A 27,814-nucleotide genomic window follows, 5' to 3' on the forward strand; every position below is an offset into this window, starting at 1 on the left:
CAAACTTTAATTTTTTTTAATTAAGTAAACTCTACATGCAACATGGGGCTCAAACTCACAATCCTGAGATCAAGAGTTGCATAAATATGAGCAAAACAACATGAATCACTCCCAGATACAAGAAATTACAAGGAGCATAATTCACCACTCTCTCATTCTACCATAGCAACTGATGTTTCAGATGGGGGCTGCTCCGTCTGCCTAGTTCCTAGAATGAAGAAGATGTAGAGCCATACCTTCAGTCAAACCACAAAGAGCATGTTGAGTGAGTGATAATTTTTTTAAAGATTTATTTATTTATTTTGAGGAGAGAGAGAAAGTGTGCACCAGTGGGGCAAGGGGCACGGGGAGAGATTCTTTCAAGCAGATTCCCTGTTGATAGAGGAGTCCCAAGCAGGGCTCAATCCCACAACCTATGAGATCACAACCTGAGCTGAAATCAAGAGTCAGATGCTTAACAAGCTGATTTTTTAAGTAGGCTCCACACCCAATGTGGGGCTAGAACTCACAACCCTGAGAATGAGATGCATGCTCTACCAGTTGAGCCAGCCAGGTACTCCAAGTCAGTGATAAATTTTAGCCACATAAGATGATACAGATGGAGGACTAAGAAACAGAAAGGAGAGAAGGAGAGGTCAGCAGAGAAAGAAAGGCAGACTTTAAGGTATGAGAGGAAGAGTCTCCTCCCCATCTGCCATTTCCAGTTCATAAAGCATTTCTACTTACACACCTCACTAATCCTTAAAACTTGAAATATAAAAAATAAAAATAGTTTCTCCACAAACTAGCAACGCTTCTCAGCTTCCACACTACCTTCAATCTTTCGGTTCTCCTGCCTCTTCCCTCTCTTCATCTTATTAACCAGCCCATTAGTGCCTAGAACTGTATGCATTCACACTCCACACAAGCTTTCACCAAGTCCAGCCAATTCTTCTTTTGCAATTTCTCTCAGATCTGACCCTTAACTCTTTCTATGTTCATGACAACCACATTAATCTACAAGGACTATTTTCATCTAGCTGAACTAGAACAGAACCTCTGTAAGAGCAGAGATCTTATTCGATTGGTCACCCCTTATCCCCTGGCACAATTCAGGCACTCAACATTGTGACAGAATAAATAAATGAAGAAATCTAACCTATCACCAGTCTTTTTCCCGCTTTTATCCATATCCATATGGTAGTGACAAACATCTTGGCAAAAACTTGTTTTCCATAAAAATCTTTCTTCCAGTCGAAATCCAGTAATAGAATACTATTACCCATAGTATGAAATCTAAAACTCTTCTATCAAGCATTTAATGCCTTCCAAAAGGTGGGAACCACTTTATCCATTTATCAAAAATGGTCTCCTTGACATAGTCAAGCTAGTTTTAACCATCTCTAATTTAAACTACTTTTTCCTATGTCCATGGCTCATCAGAATGCCCTTTCCTTTCCTTTTTACTACTATAAATTAAAAACCAAGACTTAAGCTGATTCTACAATATCATAATGTTAATTTCTGTAACTAAGAATTTCATTATATTCACTATTCCCATCCTTCCAACATGTTCCCAGTTTTTTGAAGCTTCCACTTCCAGGTCCCCTCTAACTCAGTCATATCCCAGCCACCTCCTACCAACACCATTGTCAAATTCCCTTTTAGGTCTTAAGTGTGCATTTAATTTCTTCCTATGTAAATTTATTTAACATATATTTATTGAGCAGCTATTTCATGCAAGTCACTGTTCTAAGCACTGGGGATATAGCAAATCACAACAAAAGACAAAAATCCCTGCTCTTGCTAGAAGACTATAATATTTAATGTATAATGTTTATTATAATAAAGGAGTCATACAATAGCATAGAAAGTGGTAAGTGCTGTGGAGAAAATACATTAGAGATGGAAAAGGGGGGAAGGCCTTAACAAAAACCTGTCATTTAAATGAAAACTTTTAAGAATGAGAGTTACCATGAAGCTACGTGGGGAAAGTGGGTCCAGGACAGAAGGTATAGCCAGTGTAAAAACATCATCACAGGAAAATGACTGATATGTCAAAGAACTTATCAAAACAGCCAGCATGGTGTGAATGAAATGAGCAACAAGGGTAGTAAGTGGTCAGAGAAATGTAAGGGAAGCAGAGGGTGAAGGGCCTGTGGACACTGGAAAGACTCGGGACTTTTTCTGCAATTGAGATGAAAGCCACTGGAGCATCTTAGGCAAGTAAGGAATATAACCTAACTGGCATTTTAACATAGTGCTATGTTGAAAACAGACTGAAGTAGGAGCAAGGAACAAGAAGAAAGGAATCTAGTTAAGCTATCACCAATAATTTAGGCAAGAGATATTGACAATTTAGACCAGAGTGGTAGTAAAGGAGGTAGAGAGAAGTGTCTGGATGCTGGATTTATTTGGAAGCTAAGCCAACGAGATTTGCTGATAAATTGGATGTGGGGCTAAGAAAGGGTCAAGAATGTCTCCAGAGCTTCTGGCCTGTGAAACGGATAGGAAGGAGTTGCCATTAACTGAGCTAGGAAAAACTGTACATAGAAGTTTTGAGGTAGGGGAAAGATCAGGAATTTGGCTTTGGACTGGTTACGTCCAAAACCATATATGCCATCCAGGAGAAGATGATGAGTAGAGAGTTAAATGTCAAGGCTGGAACTTAAAAGAACAGTCTGGGTTAGAGATACAAATTTGGAAATCATCAGTATATAAATGGTATTGAAAGAGGTGGCAGGGTGAGCTCTCTAAACGACTATGTGTAGATAAAGAAGAGGTTCAAGGACTAAGCCTTGGAGTATTCTAGTTGAGGAGGAACCAGAAAAACAGAATGAGAAGGAATGACTAGTAAGGTGTAAAGAAGGCAGTATTTCCTGTAAGCCCAAATGAAGAACATGGTTCAAGGAAGAAGAGGAAGTAAACAACTGTATCAAATGCTGCTCATAGGTGAAGTAAAATAATGACTAAGAACTGACAACTGGATTTTAGCCAATACTCAAATACTAGACCGCAGTTGGTATGATGAGGGCAAAAGACTGATTAGAGTGAATTTAAGGGAATATGTTGTTGCTTTCAGAATAAGCTACCAGACTTACTTCCAGCAATAATCCTTCTACGTAGTACAAGACCAAAACTGGGTTTCAGCCTCACTTTCTATGAAAGTTATCTCAAGTGATCATACTCATTACTTCCAAATAAAAAAAACTGATGGTGGTAGAGTCAGCCCTTAGTTTTCTGATATTAATTCCCCAGAAGTCATTGTACTAGAAAGCTCACTTCAGTCCTCAGCAACTTGAGTGAGTATATGTCCTAGATTTTCTAAAGGTTCCAGTTTAATACAATTTCCTTCTGTCAATGAAAGGGACTCCTTATATGTGCAATAAAACATGTAATTTCATGCCACAGTAATAATTTTTAATTTTTTTTCTCAAATCAAGAAAATTCTCTTTCAGCTAGGGGCTGGGGAAGGGAAAAAAGAGAGCTTTGTTCAATGGGTATAGAGTTTCAATTTTGAAGATGAAAAGGTTCTAGAGATCTGTTGCACAACAATATGTATATTGCTAACATGACTGTACACTTAACAATGATTAAGATGGTCAGTTTTATGTTATGCAGTTTTTCTCAATAGTTTTTTGGTTTTTGGTTTTTTTTTAAATTCTTTTTCAGACATGATGTCCTGATTTTCAATTTGGAAAATACAGACACTATGCTGTTAACTCAAATCCGAATTGAAGGCATTCCAGGCACCGTTAACATTTGAGAAATAAATGTTTTTTGTTTTGGGGGAGAAGTACTATTTAAAGAAGTAAAACTCGTTAAGAAACTCTTTCCTCTAAGCTTTAAAATAGTTTCCTCCTTTCTTCCATTTACAGTAAAAGATACCATATGGCATTAGGCAAGTGGCTATCAGAATGGGTCACTAATAAGCAGAATGTGTCTAAGCACAAAACAGCCTTGGAGAATTTGGTATGGAAAGTTTCTATCCATATTTTTAGTCATATGCTCTTTCAGGTCTTTTTATATGGTTCTTTAGTAACTGACCTTTCATTCCTTGATTTCAGTTGTTCTTTGTATCCTTATTAAACCTCCCTCATGTAATTAATACTCAACAGTGTTGTGCATAAGGAAAGACTGTGACTATGGAAAGCCCAATAACATAGTGCTTAAAAGAACAGCTCTAAGATTAAGCTGCCTGGGTCTGAACTCTGAATTCATAACTTATTATTACCTGGGCCGAACTGCTTATTAACTTCTCTGTGCTTCTGTTCCCTCATTTTTAAAATGAGAATATTATCTGCCTCAGAGGACTGAGATAAACAGTGTTTACAACACTGCCTGGCACATAGTAAGTGTTCAACAAATGTTACCTAGTAGAATATCTTCTTTACTGTTCCCAGTACCTAACATGGTTGTCCCTCAAATTTAGCCTTTTTGGCCAAAATGATAAACTGGGAATTTCAAAGAATTTCCTAGCATGTTACTTTATTCCTGATTCCTTTTTTGCTGGTGCCAAGCTACTTATTCTATAAATAAGTATATTTTGGATTATTTTCTCCTAAATGCTTCCACTGGAGCTTCAACTTTTTTCCCAACTCAGTTAATGATCTTTTTGTTAATAACCCTTCCCCTTCAAGAGTGCCACCTGTAGGGGCACCTGGGTGGCTCAGTGGGTTAAAGCCTCTGCCTTCAGCTCAGGTCGTGATCTCAGGGTCCTGGGATCGAGCCCTGCATTGGGTTCTCTGCTCAGCAGGGAACCTGCTTCCCTCTCTCTCTGCCTGCCTCTCTGCCTACTTGTGATCTCTCTGTCAAATAAATGGATAAAATCCTAAAAAAAAAAAAAAAAAAAAAAAAAAAGAGTGCCAGTAGACTGTGAACTTTTTCTAAGCCATTCATTAAAAATGTTAAGTATGACCAGTGCCAAAACTAATCCCTTGTGTCCCATGTTTATTATAATTCTCCATCTGAGAAAGTAACCATGATACATTAAAAAAACTATGGCATTAGGAATCAGAAGACCTAAGGTTTTAGATCCAACATCAGGTACTAAAGACCAGAGGCAAATAACTTTTAAAAGCTTTAGTTTTCAGGGGACATGGGTGGCCTAGTGGTTAAGCGTCTGCCTTTGGCGTCTGCCTTTCCCAGGGTCCTGGGATTGAGTCCGACGATGATCAGGTTCCCTGCTCAGCAGGGAGTCTGCTTTTCCCTTTCTCTCTGCCCCCTCCCCCAACTTGTGCATGTGTACATGCACGGTCTCTCTCACTCTCTCAAATAGATAAATAAAATCTTTAACAAAAAAGCTTTAGTTTTCTCATCTATAAAATGGACCTGCAAGTCCTACCTACTCTGGAGTTTAGCTATGAATATCAAATGCAACTTTCAACTCTATTATTCTCTATTCTTGCTGCCATTGTCTTAAATATAGACCCATAGTTCTTGCCTAAACTTCTGCAACAACATATTTCTATTTCTGAACTGATCCTGATTTTATTTTCTTTCCTCTATAATTATCCTCTAGACTATACCCATAACTATCTTTTCAAAATACAAATTTGATTATATTGTTCTCTATCACCTAGAACGTGAAATTAGAACTCCTTAGAGTATGGCATTTAAGACTTTTAAGAGTCTGGCCCCAGGGAGCCCAGAAATAAAGCCTCACATATATGTTAACTGATTTTGCAATAAGGATGCTAAGACCATTCAATGGGGAGAAAAAATCTCCTCAACAAATGGTGGTGGGACAACTGGATAACCATATGCAAAAGAGTGAAGTTAGACTCTTACCTTACACCATACAGGAATATTAACTCAAAAAGATCAAAAAACCTAAACTTAACAGCTAAAACTATAAAACTCTTAGAAGAAAATATAGGGGGCAGGGCACCTGGGTGGCTCAGTGGGTTGGGGCCTCTGACTTCGGCTCGGGTCATGGTCCCAGGGTCCTGGGATCAAGCCCCGCATCGGGCTTTCTGCTCAGTGCAGAGCCTGCTTCTCTCTCTCTCTCTCTCTCTCTCTGCCTGCCTCTCTGCCTACTTGCTTTCTCTGTCAAATAAATAAATAAAATCTTTAAAAAATATATATATATAGGGGGAAATCTTCATGACCTCTGATTTGGGAATGGCTTCTTAACTATGACACCAAAAGCAAAGTCAACAAAAGAAAAAATGGATGAAACTGGATTCCATCAAAATTAAAAACTTTTGTGCATCAAAGGATACAGATATTATCACTCTGTTGATAATATCAAAGGATATTATCAACAAAGTGAAAAAACAACAGACTGAAGGGAGAAAATATCTGCAAATCATATATCTGAAAAGGTTTTTTTTTTAAAGACTTTATTTTATTTATTTGTCAGAGAAAGAGAGCGCACAGCAGAAAGAGCAGCAGGCAGAGAGAGAACCAGGCTCCCTGCTGAGCAAGGAGCCTGATGCAGGGCTCAATCCCAGGTCCTCGGGATCATGTCCTGAGCAGAAGGCAGCCGCTTAACAGACTGAGCCAACCAGGTGTCCCTGAAAAGGGTTTAACATCTAGAGTAAATAAAGAACTCCTACAACTTAGCAAAAAACAAATAATCCAATTAAAAATGGGCAAAAAGACTTGAACAGATCTTTCTCCAAAGATAAAAATGACCAAGAAGCACATGAAAAAATATTCAACATCATTAGAGAGAAATGCAAATACGGTGGGGTATCTCTTCATACCCAGTACAATGGCTATTATTAAAAACAAAACAAACAAACATGTTGATGAGAATAAAAGGAAACTGGAACCCCTGTACATTGCTGGTAAGAATGTAGAATTGTGCAGGCACTGTGAAAAACAGTTTGATGCTTCCTCAAAAAGTTAAACATAGAATTACCATATGATTCAGCAATTCCACTCCGAGGTAAATACCCAAAAGAACTAAAAACAGATTCAAACAGATACTTCAACATCAATGTTCAAAGTAGTAGTGGTATTCACAATAGCCAAAAGGTGGAAACAAATCAAGTGTCCAGCAACAGATAAATGTATAAACAGAATGATATATATACACAGAGAGAAAAAGACGGTAATGTTATTCAGCCATAAAGAGGAATTAAGTTCTGATACGTGCCACAACATGGGTAAACTCTGAAAACATTATGCTAAATGAAATAAGCCAAACAGAAATGGACAAATATGGTATGATTCCAGTTGTATGAAGAATCTGGAATAGACAAATTCATAGAGACTAAAGTAAAAAATAGAGGTTATCTGGGGCTGGTTTATGGGAATAGTTATTGCCTAATGGGTACAGAGTTTTTGTTTGAAATGATAAAAACAGTTCTAGAAATAGACAGTGGTAATAGTTATTTGTCATCATTAATGTACTTAATGCCATTAAATTATAAACGTAAAAATGGTTAAAACAGAGGTCCCTGGGTGGCTCACTTATTAAGTGTCTGCCTTTGGCTCAGGTCATGATCCCAGGGTCCTAGGATTCAGCCCTGCATTGGGCTCCCTGCCCAGCGGGAAACCTGCTTCTCCCTCTCCTTCTCCCTCTTCCACTACCCCTGCTTGTGTTCCCTCTCTCACAGTCTCTCTCTCTCTCTCTCTCTCTATCAAATAAATAAATAACATCTTTTAAAACAACGGTTAAAATAGCAAATTTTTTTTAAAGAGGGAGGAGGGGAGGGACAGAGGGAGAGAGAGAATCTGAAGCAGGCTCCATGCCCAGCATGAAGCCCAATGTGGGGCTCAATCTCAGAACCTTGAGATCATGACCTGAGCCAAAATCAAGAGCTGGATGCTTGGGATACCTGAGTGGCTCAGTAGGTTAAGTGTCTGCGTTCGGCTCAGGTCATGATCCCAGAGAGCCTGCTTCTCCCTCTCCCTCTGCCTGCCACTCTCCCTGCTTGTGCTCGCGCGCTCGCTCGCTCTCTCTCTCTGTGTCAAATAAATAAAATAAAATCTTAAAAAAAAAAATAAAGGTGATGCTTAACCAACTGGGCCACACAAGCGCCCTTAAGATCCTAAAATAATAAATTTTATGTTAAGTATATTTTACCACTACAACAAAAAAATGATAATAAAGAGTCTGACCCTAAATAGCTTTATCGCCAGCCACAAATTCCCTTCCTTTTCACCACCCTGCATGCCAATCTCCTACTGAACTGCCTCACCCGTGAAAGTACAACAGACTTTCAATCTTTCCTGGTGTCATTTATGTTTCTTTGACTTTACCCCTAAGTTTGGTGAACTACTCTTCATCCATCAGGATTCATTCTTCAGTGAATCCTTTCCTTCTTGACTTCCTGAAGCAGTTAATTATTCCTTTGTACTCTCAAATCCCTTCGTAAATAGTTCTACTGTAGCATTTAAAAAATGCATTATGGATTATTTCTTGATGCTTATCTCTTCGATTACATTGAGTTCCTTAAGAATGAGTACTGAATCTTACCATTTTTCTATGCCTAGCACATAGCTCATGGTAGACACTCAACTTTCCCAAATAAATGACTTATGTATATATCATGCTTTGAAAAAATCAGAAAGTACTATGTCAGGAAAAGGACATTTCATTTTACTCTTTCTGAATTTATTCAAGTTAGCTTCCAGTTTACAAAACAAGTCCCTGAAGATATGCAATATATAATGATTTTTTTCTTTATACTCCCACTAAATTAATCCCAAGGTTTTCTTCTCTTCTTTTAGATGCTAAATTGAACCAGAAAAATATTTTGGGGTTTTTACATGAACAAAATACTAATCTAAATGTACTAGCATACATTTCAAAGAGAAGATACATTCTGTCTAGAAAGAAAATTAGTTAATAATGAGTAGTTTTACATCAGACAATTTTGACCATGTCTTCCAGAAAAGTAGTGTAATCAGGTATATGGATATCTATGGTAGCCCTAGCACATATTTATGCACGCTTTGAGAGCCAGTGCAAACTACTCAATCAATCACCAAACATTTACTTATTTAAGTATTATACCTATAGGGTACAATACTAAATATGTACATGTTTACATGCTTTAGACTAAATTTTTATAGTCAAGAAATTCATAATATAAAGTCGGAAGACACAGAAAAAAAAGATGCAAAAAAAAAGAACATGCCGTATAAACATGCAGATCTGGTAATTCATTCAACAATTATTTATTAAGTGGGTATTAGCCAGATACTCTAAACACAGCAGATAAAAAGAAATGGACCCTGCCCTCAAGAACCTTAAACATTTATTAAGTAATGTTATGCCAAAAACTGTGTAAATACACAGATGAACAGAACATACAGCCATGCCTGGCTTACAGTCTAGATATGGAGAGACAATTATAATAAACAAATATGGTAATTAACACTGACAACTCTTTCTCAAAACTCTTTTCCCTTGGCCTCCATGACACCACAGTATCTGGGGTTTTTCGTTCCTTTCTGTCCGGCTAATCTTTCTCAATCATTTAAACCTGTTCCTCCTCTACTAAACCTTTATCTGCTGCAAAGCTCTGCACTATATATGCATGTCCCTCTACAACCTACCATTCCTATGATTTTAACAACCTTAACAGATTTAAATCTGTCCCTAACCCATCATTTCTACTGCGTTCCAGAAGTGTATTTCCAATACCTACTTGATATTTCATAGATTCCTCAAACGCAATTTACCTAAATTTGTACTTTTCTCAAACTAACTTCTAATCTAAGGTTCCTACCTCAGGTCATAGCACACCATCAGCTGGGCTGCACAAACCAGTATCAAGGGATTCATCTTTGAATCCCCATCACACATCAAATGTATTATAAAATCTTAATTGTATAAAATCTTTTTATTTTTTTAAGATTATTTATTTATTTCACAGGCAGAGATCACAAGTAGGCAGAGAGGCAGGCAGAGAGAGAGAGGAGGAAGCAGGCTCCCTGCTGAGCAGAGAGCCGGACGCGGGCTCGATCCCAGGATCCTGAGATCATGACCTGAGCCGAAGGCAGAGGCTTTAACCCACTGAACCACCCAGGTGCCCAATTGTATAAAATCTTAATTGCATAAAAGCAGGACAGCTCCTCATTGTTGGAATTCGCTCCTGCAATACAGAACATCTACCATTCCTACCTCGATGTCTAAATGCCATTAATGCTCCCCGTCATTAATACTAATAAAAATGCTCCCTGAGGCTAGTACTGACCAGGCTAAGAATTGCACTATGTTTAGCTGAAGACTCCATTATCTCTTATCTGCACTACTAAAAAAAAAATTTTAAATAAAAACCTTGATTATTTTCCTTATATCTATTTTTTTCTTCCCTCCAATCAACTCTATATTATGCAGCCAGAATAAATGTTTTAAGCTTAATCTGACTAAGTAATTACTCAAAATCCACAATGTTTCTGGATAGGAAAAGCATTTATTTAGTCTTTTACCATTAAATATAACATTAGTGGAGCACCTGGTGGCTCAGTGGGTTAAAGCCTCTGCCTTCGGCTCAGGTCATGATCTCAGGGTCCTGGGATGGAGGCCCCCATAGCCCCGAATCAGGCTCTCTGCTTGGCGGGGAGCCTGCTTCCTCCTCTCTCTCTGCCTACTTGTGATCTCTGTCTGTCAAATAAATAAATAAATAAAATCTTTAAAAAATATATATATATAATGTTAGCTTTGGGGGCTTTGATAGATACCCTTTATGAATTTGAAGAAGTTTCCTTTCATTCCTATTTTGCTTAGAGTTTCCTGTCATAAATGGGTATTAAATTTTGTCAAATGCATTTTCTCCAACGATATCCAATCTCACCAATTCTATCTAACATTGTATTAGAGGTCCTAGCTTTTGTAGTAAGGCAAGGAAAAATAAAAATCATGCAACTGAAAAGGGGAGAGGGGCACCCAGGTGCCTCAGTCAGTTAAGCATCATCTCTTGATTTTGGCTCAGGTTGTGATCTCAGGGTTGTGAGATCAAGCCCTGCATGAAGCTCCACACTAGATGTGAAGACTGCTTAAGATTCTCTATCTCTCCCTCTCCCTCTGTCCCACCCCTTCCCCCTCTCTTAAAAAAAAAAAAAGGAATTATATGTAGATGACACGATGATACACATAAAGAATTCTAAATTCTAAGCAGGCTACAAAAAACCTACTACTAATGAGTATTGTGGCTTTTTACTAGTAGATTCCTTAGAATTCCTTGGATTCCATTAATACTAGAATGAGCTCTAATGCACGGAAATAATCAATATACAAAAATTAATCACATTTCTATGCAAAGAACAAGTAGAATAAAAGATATATTTCATTTTTGATAGCATCAAGTACACAAAATACTTAGAAATACATATAGTAAAATATGTAGGAGTGCTATATACTGAAAATTATAAAATGCTGCTGCAAGACTTTAAAGGCTAAAAAATAGAGAAACACCACATACATGGATTGAAATATTCTATATTATTAAGATTCAATTCACTCCAAATTGATTTCTAGATTTACTATGGGCTCAATTGTGTGCCCAAAAAGATGTGTTTAAGTCCTAACCTCCCAGTACCTGTGAATGACCCTTACTTGGAAAGAGAGCCACTGTAGATGTAATCAAGTTAAAACAGAGTCGTACTGAATTAAGGCAGAGTTTAATCCAATTTGGCCATATCTTTAGAAGAAGAGAAAACAGAATTAGGGAAGAAAACACCATGTGAAGAGACAAAGATACACAGACATATTGGGAAGACAGCTATAGAAGATGGAAACAGGGACCAGAGTTCTGCTGCCATAAGCCAAGGAACGCCTGATGTTATCAGAAGCTAGAAGAATCTTACCCCTAGAGGCTCTGCAGGGAATATGACGCTGACAACACCTTAATTTTGGACTTCCGTTCTCCAAAACTGTAAGATAACAAGTTTTGGGGGTTAAGTTTCTGGGTTTGGGTTTGGTTTTTTTTTTAAGATTGATTTATTTATTTTAGAAGACAGAGAAAGAGAAAGACAGAAAATGGAGTAGGGGCAGAGGAAGAGACTCTTCAAGCAGACTCCTTGCTAAGTATAGATTCCCCTGTGGGGCTTGATCCCACCACCCATGAGATCATGACCTGAGTCCAAACAAAGAGTTGGAGGCACTCAGGTACCCCAAGTTTCTGTTGTTTTAGGCCACTTGGTTTGTGGTGCTTTGTTATAGCCCTAAGCAACTAATACACATAGTGAATACTCTAAAGTTATTTAATTTGTTGGTGAGATACTGCTTTTATATAATATCACATAATATATTTTATATATAATTTTATATTTTCTCTTTTTTAAAAAGATTTATTTATTTGTTTGTTTATTAATTAATTAATTTATTTATTTGAGGGAGTGGGTGCACACATGAAAGAGACAAGGCAGGGGTAGAGGGAAAGAATCTTTAAAGAGACTCCCCACTAAGCATAGAGCCCAGTGTGGGGTTTGATGTCATGACCTGAGCCAAAACCAAGAGTCAGTGGCTTAAGCAACTGAGCCACACAGACGCCCCTAATTTTATATACTTATAAACATACATATAAAATACTGTGTGTAGGGGCACCTGGGTGGCTCACTGGGTTAAGCCACTGCCTTCGGCTCAGGTCATGATCTCAGGGTCCTGGGATCGAGTCCCGCGTCGGGCTCTCTGCTCAGCAGGGAGCCTGCTTCCCTCTCTCTCTCTCTCTCTCTCTCTCTGCCTGCCTCTCCGTCTACTTGTGATCTCTCTGTCAAATAAATAAATAAAATCTTTTTAAAAATAAATAAATAAAATAAAATAAAATAAAATTCTGTGTGGCAACACAGTTTACTGGAAAGAGCAAGGGTTGTTGTAATCAAAGACCTGAGTTTAGAATTCTGCCTTACCTCTTAAGCCTGTTTCTTCATTTATAAATGAGAAGATTAATGAAATAAAATATGTTAACACCTGTCCAGTACAGAGTTTGACATTCAGTAATGTTAGTTCCTTTTTTTCCTGGGTATATTGGTATAGTTAGTCTTGTACTGTTCTCTTTAAGCTTGAATATATTAATTAAACTGACAAAAATATATTGAGCACTTACTCTATACTAAAAAGATCTTTGAAACCTGTCCCCATTTTTCTTTTTTGTCTCCTTTTATTTTCATATTTCTCCACTTTGTTTTGCTTCCATATTAAGGAACAGTGATCCCCAGAAGGTTCCAAGGAGATCATAAATTGATCCTTGAAAAATGATGGCTATGTTGGGTGCCTGGATGGCTCAGTTAAGTGTCTGCCTTGACCCAGGCTTCCTGCTCAGTGGGGACTCTGCTTTCTCCCTCTCTTTCTGTCCCTCCCCTCAAGTTGGGTATGCGCACTCTCTCTCTCAAATAAATAAATAAAATCTTAAAAAAAAAAAAGAAAGGGGCGCCTGGGTGGCTCAGTGGGTTAAGCCGCTGCCTTCGGCTCAGGTCATGATCTCAGGGTCCTGGGATCGAGCCCCGCATCAGGCTCTCTGCTCCGCAGGGAGCCTGCTTCCCTCTCTCTCTCTCTCTCTCTGCCTGCCTCTCCATCTACTTGTGATCTCTCTGTCAAATAAATAAATAAAATCTTTAAAAAAAAAATTAAAAAAAAATAAAAAAAAAAGAAAGAAAGAAAAGAAAACTGATGGCTACGATTTAGTTATGCAGAGAAAAGATAAAAGGACATTCCAGGAGCTTCCTTCCACCTGCTTGATAGAGGAAGAGAAACAATCCTTAATTGTGTGGTATGATACCTGTCCTCTGAGTAATAAGGAGAACTTTGTAGATTGCAACTTCATTAAGCAAGAAGAACTAATTTTTTGTGGCTTAAGACCTAAATTTTCCCCATTTTAGCTTCTTCCTTGGATGAAAATTAACATTTCCTTTGACTGGAAGTCCAAGGTTCCCTTTAGACACAGCTAGCTAGGTATGCAGTATTTCCAGCTTCCCCCACTGCCTCAAGGTTCTTTTTCTGATTCCTAAATAACTTTATCTAACTTTCCTGCCATTATTTCTTCCTGGCCAAGTAGGTCCTCCTTTGAACAATGTTGCCTGTTACCTTCCATGTCTGATTCTTTGTCTCTGGCAAACTAGGTCCTTCCCCTAAGAATAAATTCAAACCTTATCTACAGGAAGCCTTTTCTATTTAATATAAAATTATATATTTGTACCTTATAATTTCAATCCTACATATCTAATTTAAATTCACCTTGGGGAAAAACTGTTTCTCATTAGATGATTAACAGAGACCTCGTCAACTAACATTTTTCACTCTTAAACTTGACCCTACTTAGCATTTTGTACTGATCTGTCCTGCCCTTCCTTCCTTTTTCAAATTTTTATCCCTTGTCTTTAGTAGCACCTATTCCTCTCTCATCATATCTGTCTCCTATTGAATGTTTATATATCCTGTGCTTCCATCTGTAACCCTAATTTCATTACTTTATTCATCAAATACATTTGAGTTTCTATTTTGGAGCAGTACCTATGCTATATACTATGGTTGCAGCAGTGAATCAGAGAATGAGAGCAAATACAGTATACATGATTATAGAGCTTACAATTGAGAGAGAATATGAGGGGAAGACCTAACCCAATTTAAGAGTTTTGGGGAAGACATTCTTGAGAAAGAGAGTTTTAGCTGAGTCCTAAAAAAGATGAGGTTTTAGTGAGGTAAAGAAAGAGAGAGGTCTGGAGAAATAAGAAGCTTGGAAAAGATGAGGGTTCCAAATGGAGGACACTTCATGTTTCAAAGCAAAGAAGAGGAAAAACCATGGAGTGTTAGAGGATATAAAAGTTCAGTATGTGCAGAGGAGGGAACCAAAGGGAGAATAATAATATCTGATGCTGGACTGCAAGGCTGGAGTCAGAGTGTGAAAAGATCTGTAAGCTATGTTTAGGGCAATAGGAAGGAATTAACTGGGTTCTTCATCTCCTTTTATGACATGCTTAATTTTTATTTTTAAATAACTTCATTGACGTATAATTTACGTACAACAGACCGCATTTATTTACAGCATTCAATTTAATGACTTTTGATAGCTTTATGCATTTGTGTAACCACCACTGCAATCAAAATAGAGAACATTTTTACCACCCCCTCAAAGTTTCCTTTCGTCCCTTTGTTATCCCTTCCTCTATCTCTGGCCTCAGGTGACAACAATTCTGTCTTCTATTACTACAGATTAGTTTCCTTTTTCCGGAAAACTATATAAATGGAATCCCAACTATGTACTGTTTTAGCTGGGCTTCTTTCACCCAGCGCAATGGTTTTTGGATTCATCTATATTGTTGGGTGTATCAGTAATTCATTCTTTTTTATTGTTGTGAAATATTCTACTCTACAGATTTATCACATTCTGTTTATCCATTTGCCTTTTAATAGACATTTGGGTTTTTCCAGTTTGGGGCTTTTGTGAATATAGCTGCTATGGATGTCTGTGTATAAATTTTTTTGTTGTGGTCATATGTTTTTATTTCTCTTCAGTAAAAACCTAGGAGTGGAATGGCTGGGTCATATGATAAGATATATATTTAACTTTATAAGAAACTGCTAAGCAGTTTTCCAAAATGGTTATACCATTTTATACTCCCACCAGTAATACATGAGAACTCTAGTTTCTCTACATCCACACTAACACTCAGTATTTTAAGTCTTTTTATGAAAGTCATTTTAATGGCTCTGTACCAGTGCCCCATTGCGGTTTTAATCTGCATTTACTTGATGATTTATGATATTGAGCATCTTTTCATGTGCTTATTTGCCATTCATCAGTCTTCTTTGATGAAGTGTCTTTTCAAATCATTGGCTCATTTTTAAAAATTAGATTGTCTTATTTATTTATTTTCATTAAAATATAGTTGACACAAAATGTTACATTAGTTTCAGGTATACAACAGAATGATGGGACAACTCTATATATTACACTATGCTCATCACAGGTATAGCTCAGATCTGTCACCAAACAATGGTACTACACTACCACTGACTATACTCCTTATGCTGTAATTTTATCTCTGTGACTTATTCATTCCATAACTGGGAGCCCGTACCTCCTAATCCTCTTTACCCATTTTCCCCATGGGTTATCTTCTTATTATTGAGTTTTAGGAAGCTTTTATATATTCTGTACCATGAATATTTCTCCCTATCTGTGTCTCACTCTCTTTTAAAAAGTAGTGTTTTTTGAGTTTTTAATTTTGAAAGTCTAATTTATCAATATTTTTCTTTATGGCTCATGCTTTTTGTGTCCTCAGAAATCCATTCATATCCTAAATTGCAAGTATTTTCCCTTGTGTTATATTCTAGAAGATTGTTTCATCTTTTACACTTAGGTTTGTGATTTATTTCAAGTTAATTCTGTTGTTATTGTTTAAAGATTTTATGTATTTATTTAATAGAAAGAAAGCGATAGCACAAGCAGGGGGAGCAGCAGAGGGAGATGAAGAAGCAGACCCCTCACTGAGCAGGGAGCCCGAGGCGGGGCTCCATTCCATGACCCTGGGATCATGACCTGAGCCAAAGGTAGACGCTTAACTGACAGAGCCATCCAGGCGCCCCAAGTTAATTTTGCACATACTGTAAGGTGGCAGTTAAAAATAAAAAATATTGAAACTGTTTCAGTATATTGAATTGTTTCCATATTTTTGGTAGAATAGACTTTTCTCTTTTTTCTCCATTACAGCTTTTTTTTTTTTTTTTTTTTTTGGTAAATTGCTTTGGCTATTCTAGGTTATTTGCATTTCCAGATACTTTTTTGAATCAGTTTGTCAGTTTCAATAATAAAAAAGCCTACTGGAGTTTTTATCGAATCTTGTATTAGTCTTTTCCTAGGGCTGTTATAACGAAGTGCCACAAACTCAGTGCCACCTAAACCTTAAAACAAATGAAATTTATTCTCTCACAGTTCTGGAAGCTAGAAGTTCAAAATTAGGAGGGCCATGCTCTCTCTCTGAAGCCTCTAGGGCAAGACCCTTCCTTGCCTCTTAGCTTCTAAGTGGTTGCTAGCAAACCCTGTCATCCCCTGGCATGTAGATGCATCACTCCAGTCAAGGCTTCCACTGTCTCATGCTCTTCTTTCCTGTGTGTCTTTGTGTAACCATGTCCAAATGTCCTCTTAAAAGGATACAAGACAAGTGAGTGGATCAGGGTCCACACTAATCCAGTAACCCATAACACTTTGTATCAGCACTAAGGACTGTTAAGAACTCACAGGAGAGATTTACAATATGGTCCTTCCTCATGGAACTTAAAACTTTTTTTGAGAAGACAACATTAACATATAAGAAGCTACTAGTGAAAAATGAAAAACAAAAAAATTAGTGTGGTTCATATAGTAAGTGTAAATAGTATATAAGGGAGGAAAAGCATGCTCTGGGGCAGAAGTCCTGGACATAGGAAAAAAAAAAAAAAAAAACTAGGTAAAGGGGAGCCTGGCTGGCTCAGTTGGTTAAGAGACTGCCTTCAGCTCGGGTCATGATCCCAGGATCCTGGTATCAAGCCCCACCTCAGGCTTTCTGCTCAGCCAGGAGCCTCCTTCTCCCTCTGCCTCTGCTGCTCCCCCTGCTCATGTTCTCTCTCTCACCTCTGTCAAATAAATAAAATCTTAAAAAAACTTTTTTTTTTTTTAAAGCTGGGTAAAAGATGGATAAAATATGTACACAGAACCGAGGTAAGATACTAAGAGTCAAACACCAGGAACAAAAGTACAAAAACAGTAATTAACATGACACAGAGAGGCAGGTGGAAACAAAATAACATGTCTAGATCACAGTTTGAGTCAGGAGATCATGGGAGCCAAAGGCCACTGAAGCCACTCCATGGGAAGACCTTAAAAGTTAGACATCAGAATTAATGCAGTGAAATAGCCACTCTGAATGTAAGTTTTGAGGAAGATCAGATTTGCTTTAAGGGTAGGAACCAACTGAAAGAAATACAGACCTGGGCAAGGAGACTAGCTAGGAAGCTACTGCTGTTTCCTTTCCAGTCAATTCTCTATTCTGCAACCAGGAAGATGTTTTTTAACTCAATCTGATCAAGGAATACCTCTGTATGTTAAATCACGGAATACCAGATGCTAGGTATCAAAGATGACACCAAATTTTTTTAAAATTATTTATTTATTTATGTATTTGATAGCACAAGCAAGCAGATAGAGAGGGGAAGCAGGCTCCCCACTGAGCAGAGAGCCTGATGCGGGTCTTGATCCCAGGAGCCTGGGATCATGACCTGAGCCGAAGGCAGAGGCTTTAACCCACTGAACCACCCAGGTGCCCCGACACCAAAATTTCTAACCTCAGTCTTAATAATGGTTGGATGGCCAAGAAAATATGAAAGTGATACAGTTTGGAGAGGAGGTATGAATTTTGTATGGTTTATGAATAATTTGAGGTAGCAATTAAATTATAGCTAGAACTTGGCCAGATTATGACTGATGAGGCAGAGGCCAAGGCAGGAATTATCATGTGCAGCATATTACAAGAACTGTAGAAGGTTGATCCTCAAATCACAGAGAACTGGCAGGCTCCAGGGCAGTCAGCTAAGAAAAATATGGGAGGAGTCAATGAAGCCTAATTAAAAATGGACCAGGAAATGGGGGAGGAAAAAAAAAGTCAAACAACCAGGGACAATGGGTGAGGCAGGTAGGCTGGAGGTGGGACCAGTTCTAGGCAGGAACTCTCCACATCCTGGAAAGAAGACAGGATGTAGCTGCGGAATAATAGCTAGTATAACACTTACTGAACCAATTTATCTATCTGTTGATCTTTCTATCTTTCTTTCTTTCTCTCTCTTTCTTTCTTTCTTAATATATGGTATGCATTATTCTGAACATGTTAATAAATTTATTTAAACTTTATAAGAAAAAGAGGTAACTATTATTATCCTCATTTTACAGATGAGGAAAGTGAGGCAGAGAAAAATCACTTGCCCAAAGTTACACACATAACTAAATGGCAGCACCAGGATTTGAGTCCACAGCAATAAATATCCACTGTGTGCCAAGGTTTTATGCACACGTGTGCGCACACACACACACACACACACTCTGAGCATATTTTTTGGGAAAAAAGGTAATATTCTTCCCATCCTCCTTTCTGGCACATAAATTTTTCCCTATTTAACCACAGGTATATACTGCCTCAGGGAAGACTGTGGTTGTTAAAGGCAAAAGAGATTATTTATTGTTCAGCTCCAAACCTCAAAACTGACTTTTTTTCTTTTTCTTTTTTTTTTGCATTTGTAATAACGCAACAATTTGGGGGAGTACATTCTAACAGCTCCTTTTAATTTGCAAGAACCTGACTTGGCTCATGTGGACCACAAAGCTTTAATATAAGATACACAGAGGAAGAATTCAAGGTCAGATAAGAGAAATACCCTACACGCGGGAAACAGAAGGATAGTCCTGTCTGACGCAAAGAGGAAGGAAAGGTATTGTGTGTATCAGAGATTCCCCTTCTGATGGGTTGAACTGTGTTCCCCCTAAAATCCACATATTGAAGTCTCAAACCCCAGTACCTCAGAATGTAACCTATTTGGAAATAAGGTCTTTAAAGAGGTGATTAAGTTAAAATGAGGCCATTAGCGTTGGGCCCTCATCCATTATGACTCGTGTTCTTATAAGAAAAGGAAGAGAATGGGGCGCCTGGGTGGCTCAGTGGGTTAAGCCTCTGCCTTCGGCTCAGGTCATGATCCCAGGGTCCTGGGATCGAGCCCCACATCGGGCTCTCAGCTTGGCAGGGAGCCTGCTTCCCTTCCTATCTCTCTGCCTGCCTCTCTGCCTACTTATGATCTCTGTCAAATAAATTAAAAAAAAAAAAAAAAAGAAAGAAAAAAAAAGGAAGAGAAGCTAAGGATTTGTGTGCAAAGCAGGTCAGGCAGGGAGGGAGGACCACAACCATGTGATAACAAAGTTGCAAGAGGGCACCCATCTGCAAACCAAGGAGAGAGGCTCCAGAAGGAACAAATCTGCTGTACTTCAACTTTGGATTTCTAGTCTCCAGAACTGTGAGAACATAAAATTTCTGTTGTTTTCAGCCATCCAGTCTGCAGTATTTTGCATGGGAGTCCTAGCAAACTAAAAGAACCCTCTGGGGAAACTCCTTTAGAGGATGGCAAAAAATAAGATAAATATGGGAGAATCCCACAGAAGTGGGCCTTGCTTCTTACTTTCCCAGACAACTTATGCTCCCTTAAGTTATTTCTGTGTTCTAACAGCTCAGATAACAGAGGTAACAGATTGAAAATGGCAGGACAGTACAATAAGTTGGAAGATGTCCAATATCACCTTTCCGATTCCTTTGGAGCTGGGATTTCTGGACTCCCAAAGCTACCCTGACAGTAGCACACCTAGCACCTAGATCTTCGTCTCTAATACCATTTTTCAATGAAAGAAACCAAGTCTTGGAGAAATTGCTGATTCGAGGACTGGGGCAGGAAATCCACAAGGTAAACCTGGAGCACCTTTTATTGCCAGAAAGTAAGGAAGGGGCATGTCACAGCAATGGGTATTATGTCAAAGGGATGCAGGAAGCAACTCAGAGGGCTCCCAATGGTCAAAATTGGAACAATTTGAGCAAAAAAATAAAGTGACATTGGATTATAACCTGAAGTATAAAATAAATATTCATGAGTCCATACTAATACAAATAAATGACTTAATTAATTAATTAATTAAGGAAAAAGAGACAAAGGTCCGTGCAGAAGGTTTTCAAATAATTTATACAGATACTTTGACCTTAAGGAGGTAAGGTTATAACTCCCATTCATTTTAAGTGTGGGCTGCACATAGTAACTTTCTTCCGAAGAGTACAGTGTGGAAAAAGAGGAAAAAAAGAGTAACTTTACAGTAGAGAAACAGGACAAACACTACTTCAAGCCAGGTGATCAAGGTTAACATCAACAGTGAGAAGTCATTTTGAGAGATGTACTACTAATATGATGTGATAAAAATGACACTTTACCTCTGTGGTCTTCTTCCCAAAAACCATAAAAACCATAATCCTATTCTAATCCTTAGAAGAGCATCAGACAAAACCCAACTGAGGGATATCTGACCAGTACTCCTCAAAACCGCCAAGGTCATCAAAAACAAAGCCTGAAAAACTGTCACGACCAAAAGGAGCCTACGGAGACATGAGGCTAAATGTAATGTGGTACTCTGGATGGGAATCCTAGAACAGATAAAGGACGTTAGGGAAAAAATGAGGAAACTGGAATAAAGTATGGATTTTAGTTAATAACAATGTATCAACAGGGGTTCATTAATTATGACAAATGTGCCATACTAATGTAAGATGTTAATAATGAAACCAGGTGTGGGCTATATGGAAACTCTCTGTACTATCTTTTTTTTTTTCAAGATTTTATTTATTTATTTAATAGAGAGAAAGATCACAAGTAGGCAGAAAGGCAGGCAGAGAGGGGGAAGCAGGCTTCCCACTGAGCAGAGAGCCCGATGTGGGGCTGATCCCAGGACCCTGAGATCATGACCTGAGCTGAAGGCAGAGGCTTAACCCACTGAGTCACCCAGGTGCCCTTTCTGCACTATATTTGCAGTAATTTCGTATATCTATAATTGTTATAAAATAAAAGTTTATTTAATTTTTTTATTTTTTGAAGATTTTATTTATTTATTTGAGAGACAGAGCAGGAGCAGAGGGAGCAGCAGACTCCCTGCCTATCAAGGAGCCAGATGCCGGCCTCCATCCTAGGACTCCAGGATCGTGACCTAAGCCGAAGGCAGACGTTAACCAACTGGAGCCACCTAGGTGCCCTATTTAATTTCTTTAAAGATTTGTTTATTTATTCCAGAAAGAGAGAGAGACAGAGACAGAGAGAGTGTGTGTGGTGAGTGGAGAGAAGGGCAGAGGCAGAGGGGAAAAAGACCTCTACTGAGCATGAAGCCTGAGGAGGGGGCCCCACCCCATCACTCTGAGAGGCCCAGAGTTCAAGAACGCAGTCAAAACCAAGAGTAGGCTGCTCAACCGACTGAACCAGCCAGGCACCTCTAAAAGTTTATTTAAAAAAAGAAAAGAAAAAGCCTGAGCAAGAACTGCCTTGCCAACACCCCCTACATATGCATACTAACTAAAGCAACTCAGCAGGGCAAAGGGATTTTTGGTGTGAAACATCTATTGGAAGGAGGTGGGCATATAGGGGGTGATGCCTCCATAGGATCATGGTCTCCAAAAGACTATAAAAGAAATGCCTCATCAGGCATCCAAACACCACTGTTGACACTTAAGAAAAAGACTCTAGAAGACCCCCAAAATGACATCCAATTCTGAGGTCACTGCCCACACTGCCCTGGGAACATATAAAACTTAACCTACACCTCAGACTACCATGACAATAAGAATGTTACTAGGACACCTTAGGATGCAGTTAAGAAAATCTCAATTTGACTGACTTAAACATAGGAAAATTTTTTATCTCAAGTGATAAGTGCCAATTATTCTATTACAATATTCTACCCTATAACCTTCAGTGCCTCAGCCATTCCTCAGGTTAACTTGTCCTCTCCATTTCAGGTATCACATGCAGAAGAAACATCTGACAGAAGAAGAGACCATCTCTTCAAGTGAGACTCTTGGTTTTTTTGTTCTGGGATTTTTTTTTTTAAGATTTTATTTATTTATTTATTTATTTATTTATTTATTTGAGAGGGAGAGAGCACAAGCTGGGTGAGGGGCAGAGGGAGAAACAGGCTCCCTGCAGGGAGCCAGAAGCAGGGCTCCATCTCAGGACCCCCAGGATCATGACCTGACCTGAAGGCAGACACTCAACCAACTGAGCCACCCAGGCACCTAAGTGAGACTCTTTTGAAGAGCACTTGTCAGTTATTTTGCAGAATGTCACTCAGTATGAATTTGTCTGATGCTTTCTCATGATTAGACTGGGGATTTTAGATTTGGGGTAAGAATATTTTAGAATGTCATTCTTTAAGTATCAAGGAAAACTTCCCCTCACAACTCACCAGCCACATCAAAAGCCCCTCATTAAATTAATCACTAGGAAGAAAAATGGAATTACCATAATCAGTTTAGATCTATCAGGACTTAGCCCTGAGTCACAAGGGAAGGATATATATCATACAAAATAGGGCTGGTCTGCAAAAATGAAGTGGGGTATGAGTGGACACTGTGCAGGCCACCACCAGTGTCTATTGGTAAAAATCCTAAAAGGCAGAGCCTCTATTCAAGAGACTACATTAAATAAACAAGTCTGTTTTAAAATGAACGAGACACTTTTCTTTGACTAATTTACTTCTTCCTCCAACACTGTCACCATCCAGAGCAATTTTTACATCAGTTATAGAAAATAATAAAGCTTTAGGGCTTTGTTTTTTCTACAGTCTTATTTGTAATGTGTCAAGTTTGATATTTCCATATATGTGATCTCAGATCTGTACAATATGTAGGTAGGTATTATGATCCCCATTTTACAGATGAGGAAATGAACCCAATGTAGTTAAAGAAGTTGCCCAACATCACATAGCTAGAAACTGAGTTACAATTCTAAGCTATATTGCAGTCTTCAAAACTTGAAATGTTTTCTAAGCTACCATAGACTTCCCCAGATATATATAAAGGAAACAAGTCTAAAAGAGAACTTTCATCTATAGCTCATCTAGACCAAAACTACCCTACTAGAGGCTCAAAGCCCCCTCAACCCCAAGAACAAATATGCACAAGCATTCCAACAAAGTTGCTGCAGGAGCTCAAAATATGGAACTGACATACAAGTGAGAGATTTAGATGCGTGAGCCAGCTGCATAAATTTCCGAAACAAAAGTAGTTAAGACACCTATGGTAATATTTCCCAAACTATTGTGCTTCGCTGGATTTTTCTGTACCATGCTAACAAGTAGGCCATGAAAATAGTAACCTGTGATCAAATTAACTGAGAGATCAGGTTAAGCAAAATTGAATAGGCTTATTTACCAAGACAGCCTTTATATGCTAGCAGGCATTATGAACTCCAAGAAGAGTATATTCTACTTATAATGTTTAACATTTCCCTCCAAAATAGTTTTCCTTTTTAATCCTGACCACTTATAAACAATTCTTAGGAGAGTATTCTGTTTAACACCATTTTGAGAAACACTATTCTACAGAGAAAGCAAAGGCCCAAGAACAGAGTCCATTATTAGGGAGCTGGAAGAAACACAGTGAAGAAGGTAGGAAGCAATCTGGAGAGTTCATTATTATAGAAGCAAGAAAGGAGATGGTTTCTAAAAAGAGTCAACAGAACCAGACTACTGAGAGATTAAATAGATTGATAATAAAAAAATTCTTTGGATTGGATTAGGAAAACTGTCATTTGTGACCTTTAAGAGAACAGCTTCAGAAAAGGGGAGGAAAGAAGGCTGGCAAGCATAATAAAAAAAGATTAGGATGGAAATGATAAAAGAAGCAGATGAAGCATTTCTAGACCACCAATAATTGTAGTTTAGCAGTGAAAGGAAAAAAAAAAAAAGAGAGAAATTGGTGGGGCGTCTGGGTGGCTCAGTTCGTTAAGCGTCTTTCTTCATCTTGGTTGTGATCCTGGGGTCTGGGATCGAGCCCCGCATACTGCTCCCAGCTTTGAGGAGCCTGTTTCTCCCTCTCCCTCTGCTGCTCCCGCAGCTTGTGCTCTCTCTGTCAAATAAATGTATAAAATCTTAAAAAAAAAAAAAAAAGAAAAAGAAAGAAAGAAAGAGACATCCTTAAGTGAAAATGACTCTTAAAAAAAAAAAAAAAGAAATTGGTTGGTTGGAAAAAGGCAGTATACAGTAGAACGAAAAAAAATTTGGAATGGGGGACACCTGTACCTGGTTGAAGGTAAAAGGGAAAACATGCTGAAACATAATCACAGACTAGTAGTTGGAAGAAATGGAACAGAGTATAATGACTAGAAAAAACTTATCTTTCCTCTTAGATTGGAGAGAATTTGAAGAGCAATGCCTAGCCAAGTCTAACGACCTTATCTTAATACTCCAAAATTTCATAGATTTCTGCATACTCCACCCTAGAGAATTTTTCAGTCTTTATAGTTCAGTGTGTAGCATGTATATAAATTTGCTGATGTGTTGCTTCTCTCTGAGGACGTCTATGTTATGGGCAAAAGAAGAGGGTTATAGAGCAGCAGTTACCTGAGGGCCCCAATCTGCATGAAGTAAGTCAGGTGGAGGAAGATGAAAATAAGGAAGCTGGAGCTCCAATTTATAATGACTTGGTACAAATGATTTTGACATACAAAATAAAAACTTACAGTAACAATAGGAACACACACAAAAAATGTGAAGATTACCATAGAAGGGTCCAGAAAAAAGGCATCTATTTAGCCTACCCAGAAATTTTCACAACTCTGCTGTACCAACAGAAATCGCGTAAGTCATAAATTAATAATGTAACTCCAATATGCTGGTGAGTGAGAAAAAAGACTACTCAGTAGCAGGTCTAGTTACAGTCCAACCTCAAACTTTTTAAATTTAAACTTTGTATGGCTTTCCATTTACATAAAACACCAACCCTAAGAGCCATTTAAGCATAAAAATTTTCATTTTTTATTTCTCTCAACAACCACGACACTGACATGAGATTCTGTTGCTCAGAACATAATTATAGATTCTACCCTTTTGACTAATTTCATTAACAATTCAAATTGAGTACATAATTTTGTATTAACTATGTCCAAGTCACAATTCTGGCTCATATGTGGCTCCAGAGCCCATTTACTGTAACCCTTTGATACAAAAAATGTAGTAACATCTGATTCTTCAACTACTTAACATACCAACCTACACAGTTTAAGAAAAGTCATACTGCTTAAAAAATACGTAAGAACAGGAGTTAGAGGTTTCTTTCTTTAATTAATTAAAGAAATTAATATTGTCTGTATGCACGTAATACCAACACCAAATCTGGTAATCTCCAGACTGGTGTCTGTGTAAACCTAAGGCTGCCACATAGGCCAGATGACTACTACTGCCAGCTCAGCAGCTGAGCTTGGAGAAAAGGCGGCATCCACAGAGGCCACTCTAGAGAACCAGAACTTACGGCCAGTTTCGTCTGGTAGAGACTGGAGAACGTGGCAGTGATAAACCGGGAAAAGTCTGACAGAAACAGGGTTGTTGACGGTAAGGGGAGCCTCCAGGGCTGCGATCCTGGAAGGCAAAAAGCAACCGCGGCGGGCTAACCGCCCCCCAACCCCGGGGTTGAAACTATAGGGGTTGAAAGGAGAGGGCTCGTCCTTACCTTGTCATCCTCGCATCTTTTCCCCAGGCCCTCCCTGGCCTGCAGCCGGCTGCTGAGGCGGCCGTAGTCGGCCTCCTTCTGGTCGATCTGTTTCTTGTGCGAGTCCACCAAGAGCAGGAGGTCGGAATTGCGCTTCTCCAGGCGCCCACGGGCCACCTCGGTGCGCTGGACCTGGCCCTGCAGCTCCGCCACCTCCTCCTGAAGCAGGACGTGGCGGGAGGAGATACTCCAGTAGTTGAAGGCGAGGACCGCGATCACCACCAGCAGCACCACCAACACGAAGGAGGGCAGGCGGCCGGCCCGCCGGTTAGCTCCAAAACCCACCATGGGGTCGAACTAGGCTGTGCCCTCGGGCCTCGGCGCCGACACCTGCGGGCAGAAGCTCAGGCCTCAGAAGCTGAGTTGCCCGGGGTACGCGGCCCCAGGGCCGGCCGAAGGAGGAGGCAGGCCAATCTGCCTGCCGGCGAGCCGGAGAAGGGGGCGGGGCCGCAAGCCTCTGGCCCCTCCCCGCCCCCCCTCCTCAAATCCGGCCAAAGCGCGTTCCCTAGGCTGTGAAAACGACCCGCACCAGCCGGGTGGAAGCAGGAGAACCCAGCGGCCCGCACCCAGAGCCCAACACCTCAGGGTTGGGGGGCGGGGAAAGGTGCCGGAAGGGGGAGGATTTAACTCTGGCCCCGCCCATTGGCTGGGTCCGGGTCGCTTAGGGGGCCATTGCCTAGTTTCCGCCGACGCCCCCTCTTCTCGCGAGATAGTGCGTTTCTCTCGCCCTTTGCATTCTTATCTCGCGAGTGTTATCGCTGTTGGGCAGTGTTGTGTTAATTTTGGCGCTTTGTGTTGGCTGTTAGAACGAGCTCGAGTCCCTTCAGTTTTTGTGCTCTCGGTTCTTTTGACCCAGGGTTTAGAGAGTGTCAGCCCTACCCTGGTCCTTGCGAGAGTTTTTGTCTTCAAAGGCATCTGCGGCTGCGACCGCTTTGTAGTGAAAACGGTAGGTGAGCTGCGGGCAGAAAGAGCGACTAGAAAGGTTTTGTACATAATTCAGTAAAAAGAGATGTTCTCGTTTGTGCTAATGATGTGGAGAGTAAACAAAAAAAGACCATAAAATAGCGTGCCCCAAACATTACAGAGAAAAATCAAGAGAAACTAAGATTTATGACCGAAGGGGGTGGTGCCAGCCTGGTTTCCAAGGTTACGGCTTTCAAGAAAGAGAAGAACTTAAGAATGTGTGAGCTCTTTTCTAAAACTCACTGCTGCTTTTGCTTTGAGCCAGGCTTCCAAACAGAAAATCCAGAACCTGCCCTCAATAAATGGCAACTAATGCTGTTACTGACAGCTGAAACACTCTGGGTTAGAAATAACAGCTCTTTTACAAATTATTTTTGTATGCCTACTCTCATGTTCCCTCTCAACACAGTTTTACACGTGAGGAATCCAAGACACAGGGTGTTCCAGAAACTTTCCCAAAGTCCCATATCCTGTTTGAGACAGAGTTCAGCTTGGATGCAGATCACTGTTCTCAAACTTAATTGCTTTTTGCGTTATACCAGGCTAACCATTGCTAGATGTTCAGCATTAATCATAATGATGCAGAAAAAGCTCCCACCTCATTCTGTTTTTTTCCTGCAGGTTTCCTTTGTCCTGACATAAAAAAAAAATTTGGAAGTCATTGGCT

The 27,814-nt window shown here is 39.3% G+C and overlaps 1 protein-coding gene across 3 annotated transcripts in view; it reads right to left on the bottom strand.

Moving 5' to 3' along the window:
* The window catches only part of GOLM2 (golgi membrane protein 2), a 119,604-nt gene extending 92,830 nt beyond the window's left edge, over positions 1 to 26,774 (bottom strand). For 2 of the 3 annotated variants that reach the window (XM_032856622.1, XM_032856621.1), the window contains exon 1: positions 26,146 to 26,774. In XM_032856622.1, the coding sequence (XP_032712513.1) occupies positions 26,146 to 26,472 (327 nt within the window). In that variant the 5' untranslated portion in view covers positions 26,473 to 26,774. The remainder of the gene's footprint in view (positions 1 to 26,145) is intronic. The other variant, XM_032856623.1, reaches the window with a different exon arrangement.
* Positions 26,775 to 27,814: the final 1,040 nt, after the last annotated feature.

Source organism: Lontra canadensis, unplaced genomic scaffold (assembly GCF_010015895.1).
Source record: "Lontra canadensis isolate GAN:19392208 unplaced genomic scaffold, GSC_riverotter_1.0 scaffold12, whole genome shotgun sequence".
Taxonomy (NCBI): Eukaryota; Metazoa; Chordata; class Mammalia; order Carnivora; family Mustelidae; genus Lontra; species Lontra canadensis.